Raw genomic sequence first — 8,531 nt, forward strand, 5'->3', positions numbered from 1 at the left:
TCTTCATCGAGCGCGCGGCAGTCCTCGTAGTACTCTTGGATTTGGCTCGCGAGGAAGTCCACGTCGTCGTCCAAGAAGTCATCCGCGTCCATGTGCTCGCGCGAGCATCTCTCCGTGAAGAACTCATCCTCGTCGAAATAAGCGGAGGAGAAAGAGTCCAAGCCTGAAAACGGATCCAGGACGGTCTCCATCCTATTTATGTATTTATTATTATTTTTTTTTTCGATTTCGGAAAAAGTCGGCACGCGAAGACGTTTTATAAGGACATCGACAGGCGCGTGCCATTAACGGGCCGCGCCAGCCAATCAACGACGAGCAGCGACAGAAGCAGCGCACCTAAGCATAAGCCACGCCCACCTTGTTTTTGCCCTCAGACGCTTAATCCTCAAGAAGACGATTAGCATTATTATCAGTTAATTAATTAGGGAACACATTTGACTGGTTAGTGGGCTTTTATTCGTTCATTCACAGAGTTTATGGAAATCAACCAGCAACCACAAGGTACAACAACAACAATAATAATAATAATAAATTAGAGGTAAAATTTTGTAAAGACGACTAAAAGTTTATGAAGATTATAAAGTTTATAAAATCATTTTTTAAAATTCGGTTGATCTTTTTTTACAGCAATAATCAGTCTATATGTGGCTGGATGATAAACTGGTCTAATGATTCATTTAGTCATTTCATCCTTTGTTCATATCTCTTCCCCAAACAGTCTGCAAACATTAACCAACTTTGAATAAAATGCAGTTCTACACGTGGCTGTTGTTATTGAATGGCCTGTTGATACTGAACAACACTTTAATAGCACTTTTTCTCATCTCATCTCATTATCTGTAGCCGCTTTATCCTGTTCTACCGGGTCGCAGGCAAGCTGGAGCCTATCCCAGCTGACTACGGGCGAAAGGCGGGGTACACCCTGGACAAGTCGCCAGGTCATCACAGGGCTGACACACAGACACAGACAACCATTCACATTCACACCTACGGTCAATTTAGAGTCACCAGTTAACCTAACGTTTCAGTCTTTGGACTGTGGGGGAAACCGGAGCACCCGGAGGAAACCCACGCGGACACGGGGAGAACATGCAAACTCCGCACAGAAAGGCCCTCGCCGGCCACGGGGCTCGAACCCGGACCTTCTTGCTGTGAGGCGACAGCGCTAACCACTACACCACCGTGCCGCCCATAGCACTTTGTGTCTAATAAATTTTTCAATTATTATTATTTGTCTTTATTGATTTCTCATTTGCAAACAGCTTCAGTCTGCTGCGCCATAAAGAGCCATCAGTCAGTTCAGTATAAAAGCTTGATTGGGTGAAAAGAAGCAAAACCCAACAACAACAGTGGCTTGTAAACAATGATTGAAGAGCCACTCAGGTGCTGGAGGACTTTGGGATTTTGGTTTGCCTCCTTCGCGCTGATTAGCTTTTTGCGCGTCCACGTGCGCGTTTTTTGGCACCCACGGGAACCGGACAATGCGCCGGAGCGAGCACTGCTTTTGAAAGGTCACCCAGGCAGGTTGACCCCTGCGACCCTTTTAAAAGGCTTCTTTCAAAAGGCAGGTAGCATTCAAGAGCTCGCCCACTTCATTACCGAGGGGGACGCGCGGCTCCGGATAGAGCACGAGCGCCGCCGCACAATGAAATACACGAGAAACGGAGAGAGAGAGAGAGAGAGAGAGAGAGAGAGAGGAACAGGCGGCCATCAATCAGTGGCGAGCTCTTTTTTTATTTTAAAGACACGAACGAGACACAAGGAACACTCGCCTTTTGAAGAGACACTGATGAGAAACTTGATGCACGAAACTTCACGGGGGCGTTATAACGTTTCAAAGAACCGATTTCTGATGATAGTCATCCTGAATAACTTCTGACAAATTTTAGATAAGCAGGGGCGCACGCTTTGGCGCATGAGCACAGCATCATCTAATTATATCATCATCATCATCATCATCATCATTAATTATAGTTCCTTACACTGAAAGGGTCACATCTCCAGCACTTCAGAAGTCTGCATGAATTCCATCAACACTGTGATTTGAGGTCAAAGGGCTGAAACTTTGCCATCCTGCCATCTTGCATCACCATGCGGCCCTTGTCAGCCTACAATCTCCGTTAAACACGTAATTAAAAAAAAAAGACTTCTACATGATATTAAATTATAGCCTTTATACCTGCAGTTTTACGCATGCGTATATCCTCACACGAGTGCGTCCATCTACAGATTTCTTTTTACTTCACGATGCAAGATGATAATCATGCAGTATGCGTATCTGTATAACTTCATAACATTAACTCTTGGTGTTGATAAATTTATTTAAAAGCAGACCCTAATATACGATTAATGTGAAACTCACGTGTGTGTAAAAATCAATTTGGGGGAAAAGAAAAGATATATTTATGTAAGTTTGTTATCGCAGTGCCAGGAAAACAAAGACAACATGTGTTTCCAGGCTCTACATTTTCATTATGGAGATGTTTATTATGTGGTAAAATGGTTAATTAAAGAACCATGAACTGAAACGTTTAAAAGAAACCTGAGCTTTATATTTCCTGACAGTATGTTGAAGAGAATACAGCATGACCATAAAGTAGCTGTTGAAAATGTTTCAATCGTTATTTTATTAAATGTCTAAAAGAAGTAGGCTGTTGATTCAGGGAGGAAAAATCGAACCGAGAGGAGCAAAATACCGACGATATCCTGCAATAGGTGTGTGTGTGTGTGTGTGTGTGTGTGTGTGGTTATACTGAGCAGCCCCAAGTGCACCTGCGCAAATTGCGCATGGAGTATCAGTACACCGTATAAAAGTGATCAGTTTCACACCAGTTTCACACACATACAGTGTACACACACACACACGCGCGCGCGCGCGCATGAGCAGTGTTGCATTGACACCTGTAAGTTAAATGAGCACCTGAAGTGTTGCATTAATTCTTAAAGTGAACTCACACTTTATCCAGCAAGGCGTTAAAGTCAACACTGGGAGTTTCTGCTCGATGGCACTTTCAGGACGGGAGGCTTTTATCTGCTCGGGTTCTAGCATCCACTAAGCTCACTTCATTTCACTCGAGAGGTCATTAAACAACAAGGATGAATAAATAAGGCAGTGTTTGGAGGACAGGGCGCGTATGGTTTTATTATAGAGGGGGGCTGGTAGCAGCAGCGTGGCTCTCAGTGGTGGCCAAAGAGGGCCAACAAATTACGCTGGTACCTGAGATGCTGGCTGGTTGGAGTCCATCAACAAACCCTATTCAAACAGAGTTGGAGGGGGTCATTTTGTGTTCGAGAACAGGAGGCTGTACTAAAAGTGTAATGGTTGTCGCGGCAAGCTGCAGCGTGAGGCTCTGAGGCTCGATCCGTGGGAATCTTGCCACTTGCGCGTTTCAGAGAGTCAAAGAGCTGAATAAACCCACAGCCTGCAGCAGCCTGTATGCTAAAGAGCGCATCTGAAACGAGGCCCGTGTAAAAAGGTAGTGATAAATGTGCTGCATGTTTTCGGATCGGCTCGTTATGAAAAAAAAAAAAAAAAGCGTGGAGATGTTTTGTGGTGTCGGAGCGCCGCGCGGTCAGGGGTCTGTGCCAAAAAACAAATCGCTTAACACTTCAAAACCTGTAACTTGTTAGATAAATGAGACTTTTGCGACTCGGGTAAATGAAGCCCTTCTTTTTTTCTTTTTTTGCGAAAGCTTTCGAGCCTAGTTTGCTCCACCAGGTGCGCAGTTTAATGGAGGATAATTATTAATTCCAGAAAGTTTAATATTAAAAACACTTTCTTCATACTGGATCATCATGCTACAAGAGTTTGTGAATAAAGACACATTTTCCCATCCTATAGAGAAATACAGAGCAGTGTAGATGCATGTTTCCTAACATAAATGCATTCAGACACAAAAACTTTATCTGTGTTTAAAAAGTGTTTAATCTTTACTTCGGATAGGACTTCTTATTTCATACCAGAGGAATATCAGCTTTAGACAACTGATGATAATGATGATGGTGATGATGAGACACGAGGAAACTTTCAGCCAGAAATTTGTGGTCATGATAACATTCGACAGATGAGCTTTATTTTGCCTCAAGCGTTTAGTGCACCTTTAAAGCTTAACTCTTTTTTTTTTTAAATGTCAATTAAAGGTCCACTTTATCATCGATACAAAGGATTAAAGATGCAGCGACAAGAAAAAGTATAGCTTACAGTTCATATTGTTTTGTTTTCTAAAAGTAACTCTATAAAAGTACAAATTATTCACAAAGTGCCACTGTAATTTTTTATTTAAAGATGGCTTTGAACTAATTATTTGAGTGAAAAGAAACGATAATGATTATGGTCTATAGTCTATGGATAGCCTTCTGCGCATGCGCACTTCCGCCATAAGTTGATAGCCTACTTCTTCATACTGTATATTTTAATGCTGGAGGCATTTTAATATTAATAATAGAAATAGCCAAAAATATGCTACATATCGTTTAATTTTCTGACAAGACTAATGTAGAACTGATGCGTTGTCTGATCGAGTCACAATTATAGATTATAATACAGTAATAAAGTAGATTTTTTTTTTTAAAAAAGTACAAAATATAAAATAAATGCGCGCTATAGGACAGGGTAGGACAGTTGGATAAGAGTGGACAATGTCCAGCATGGTGGATTAGCCAGTGTGTAAGTATTCACAACACTGAATATGGGAGGAGGAGAATTAAACACACACACAGTTCACATTTCGCTTTTTACACCAGTTTCCACCTTCACCATGCACAACATTTATTGAGCTAAAACTCCATTTCGGAACTCCACGCGTTCACAGTGACGCAGAACAGGTGGACCGGGACGCGCGCGCTGGTGGAGGAGCGCAGACGGCGCCACCGTGACCGCCACCTTCACACAATCAATTACGCGCAATGTCAGAGCCGCAGCGGCGGCGGTGACCGCTGCAGACCGGGGGCCGGCCTGGGAATAGCAACACTTGGATCTCGGATTTGTGTTTTCTTTTCTCTTTTTTTTTTGAACAGACGGTACAATGGGGAATATTATAAATGACACGTCTTTCCACGTCCATGGGTCACGTGACGCATTATAGCGTACAGTCGGTGCTAGCTGGAAGCCTGCAGGAGCAGATGAAGGAAGCCAAAGGGGGAAAAAGGATGAGGCTGACCTTTTTTTTCTTTTTCTTGGAGCATGCACTTTCATGAACTGAAAACAAAATGTGTTCCCAAAAGGTTCAATCCTCTCTACTGGCTAATCCGTGTAATCTGCAGTGTTAAACAGGATTAGATTAGGACATTAAAAGAAAGGAGGCGGTGATGAAGGAGTTCAGTGGCATTAATTGAATGATCTAACAATATTCCCCCTTATTCCCTTAGTATACGAGTTTGTTAAGGTGATACAGTGAGGTAAGAGCAGTATATAGTACTGTGGGCTCAGGGGACTGAGATTTGAGGTAAAACACTGACCTCAAAATGCCAGAACCTTCTCAGCCTTCACAACCATGCCGTGACATCATGCACCAATAAATTTAAACCTGTTAAAAAGACTTACCCTTGTGGCAATCGATAAAGAATAAACAAAATACTTTATATTCTTAAACTGCCTTTTGTTCGTTTTGGCTAATGGTGGAACACAAAAGGCCTCGCGCTTTGGCCTTGTACTAAAAAGCTTCTAATGGATTCTTTATGCTCTTAAGTGCCCAGGTACACGAAAAATCAGTCTATCAGTACCAGGTTGCCAGATTTTCATCAAAGTGTTCATATAATTGAGATTCACGAGAGGGGAAAAAAGAAAAAAGAAGAAGAGAAATACTCCAATAATAAAGTAATGAGTCTGAAGCTGTTCATTTCTTGTTTGCATGATTATGAAATGCAATGTATTAATGGAAAAAAATCAGTCATATAAAGAAGCTGGATGATCTAGAGGTTTTTCTGACTGTTCCACCATCAGAATACGAAAAAGTGCCTCAAGGAAGTTTGTTTAAAGAATTTAAATCAAGTGATTGATCCATAATTTGTCAATCCCTTAAGATCTCAGTTTAACATTCATTCATTCATTCATTCATAGCACAGGTTCCCCACTCTGGTCGTGGAGTATACCCTTTGTCCTGCACACTGTAGTGTTTTCCTGCTCCAACACACTCATTTCCACTCAGGAAAAGCTGCTAATTAGATGATTAATTGAAAATGAATGTGGTTCTCCAGCACCAGATTTGGAAACCTCTGATTTTGAGTGACACTATATGCAGAACATAGGAAAATATTTTTAGCACTGGGGTTCATTCCTGTGAGCTCTTTGGTGTATTAAATCCGTGATTAAAACCTGGTTTGTTTGCGTTATTTAGCAGGTCAGACACTAGGCTACAGTCTAACTGAAAACATTTAAACTTTCAAGCCAAAGCAGATCATCTGAAAAAGATTTAGAACTTCTTCTCCAGGAACCTACAGTACAATCCTGGGGAACTCCTATAATGATGTTAATTTGAAAACAAACAATCTGCCCAGTTTGGCAACACTGGGGTTCTTTCCTGTGAGCTCTTGGGCTGAAAGAGTGATGAGTAAATACAATGTGTTTATGGTTTGGGATTAGAGATAACTTGAAAGGAAATTTGTTTCAAACATCATAAAAGACTCTTAAAATGATCGCATGATAATACATGTAAAGATCAGTCAGTAAAATGCGCGAATGGTTTGGTAGCAGGTTAAAGTTTATTTGAAAACCATCACAGCCAGTCATCTCATGGCCAACTGCAGCAGCAAAAATTCATGATTCCCAACTCCATTCCTAAATCTGGCAACCCCGGACCCGGTGGGATGGAGGCTGGGGATCCTGGGAACCCCACCACATGCGGCACAGCGCGCGCGCAGGAGCCGCTCCGCTCTGCAGACTGCGGGAGAAATTAGAGGCGCGCTGGAGGGATGCAGAGCATCAACACTTGTTTTTCAGCTGAGACATTGTGTCCTGATTTTCCGGTCTCTGTGTCCATGTAGTCCAGCACCAATGCGTGAATTCCACCCTTTAAAGCAGCCAGCACGAAAAAGACCCATTTATAAACTTATACACTCACTCAGTGGCACAAGCTTGCATCCAGGAACGTGTCATTAGTGCATAAAGGCTCAATCCTGTGACGTCACATTTCTTCTTAAAGTTATTTTAAACGTTATTTTTCATTTGGGCTAAGATAAGTTTATTATTATTACTGCGTAACCATAGAGCTTATTTATAACTCACCAAGTGCACTGATTGGATCAGATGCTAATCATTATTATCAGAAAGAAACAAGAGTACTAACTTATCCCTGGGGTGGTACCCTTATCGTTAGTACCTTTATTTTGCATCCTTCGCCTGATAATGTAAATATAGTGACCTTTAAAAAAAAAAGTATAATGATACTTTAAAGTTTTAAAGATACCATGTACTCCACTAAGAAGTAATTTAGTACCCTAAAGGGCTCAGTACCCTTTTCCTCCCAAACTATATTTAATCTAATACAATCCTAATATTCATATTGGACCCATTCTGCAACTGGGAAACATTTGTTTTAAAGGTGCTGTGCACATTAATAGGTTTATCTTCTTTAAGATTTAAGAGGATTATTGATTCAGCCATCATAACCTCGACTCATTGATTTCTGTGTTAATCTGCAGAAGCTGTGTTTGCCCTCAGGCTGTTCCTGAGAGTTTGAGCATTCAGCAGACTCCCACGCAGGGCTGAGCTTTACTTTAACACTCCTTTAGCATCATGGAATACAGATAATTCAGGACAGACATGAAGATGTTCATTCAACAGTGCAGAAAAAAATTCATTTTTAAAATTTAAGACAAGTTTACATTCAAGTCGGTCTATTATTATTTCCATTATTGCTATGTTTAAAGAAACAATGGAGTTCACAGAGATTAGAACAGGGGCTTTGGTCTAGTCCTTTACAGCAAGATAGAATAAGATGGAATAGAAATAGCTAATCATTAATTTTAATACTATGCTAAAACATAATGTCTCAGTGCTTCAGAGTAAATAAATGAAACATCTCGTAAATTTTCTCTTAGGTTTTGAATTGATGATCCTTTTAGTTCCAATCCACAGTCATTCAGACTCTTCTACATACTAATTAAAGTGATGGCTTTTCCATTTCACTTCACTGTATTTCAGCTTAAGACAGATACATGAAGACTAAACAAGCCAAAGACTTACCTCAGCTTCTTCTTCGTCCCATGCCATGCTGGTGACTTTGTCTATGGCATACTGCAGGAGTAAGTCTCAAGTCCCAAAATGTTCTCCATATCCAGCATTTAAGGAGGAAAATACATCATCAAATGAATGAACAAAACATTAAACATTATAATGTGCAATGCAAAAAAGGTTGTGTGCAGGAACAAATATTTACACAAAGATGTTAAATCTTCACTATGACATTGAACCTTAAGGGTTCTTCAGTTGTTCCTCTGAGAGAATGAAACAGCAGCATGTTTCCCTCTCAGACATTCTAACCCTTCTAATAACCTGAGAACCCTCAATTGTCCAAAGAACCCCTTGAAGAACC

At 41.0% G+C, this 8,531-nt stretch overlaps 1 protein-coding gene across 1 annotated transcript in view; it reads right to left on the bottom strand.

The window, feature by feature from the left end:
- ptf1a (pancreas associated transcription factor 1a) overlaps positions 1–191 on the bottom strand; it is a 1,105-nt gene extending 914 nt beyond the window's left edge. The window contains exon 1 of the mRNA XM_060905224.1: positions 1–191. This exon is cut by the window's left edge and continues 398 nt beyond it. Coding sequence (XP_060761207.1) covers positions 1–191 — 191 coding nt within the window.
- Between the last annotated feature and the right edge of the window lie 8,340 nt (positions 192–8,531).

Source organism: Neoarius graeffei, chromosome 23 (genome assembly GCF_027579695.1).
Source record: "Neoarius graeffei isolate fNeoGra1 chromosome 23, fNeoGra1.pri, whole genome shotgun sequence".
Classification (NCBI taxonomy): Eukaryota; Metazoa; Chordata; class Actinopteri; order Siluriformes; family Ariidae; genus Neoarius; species Neoarius graeffei.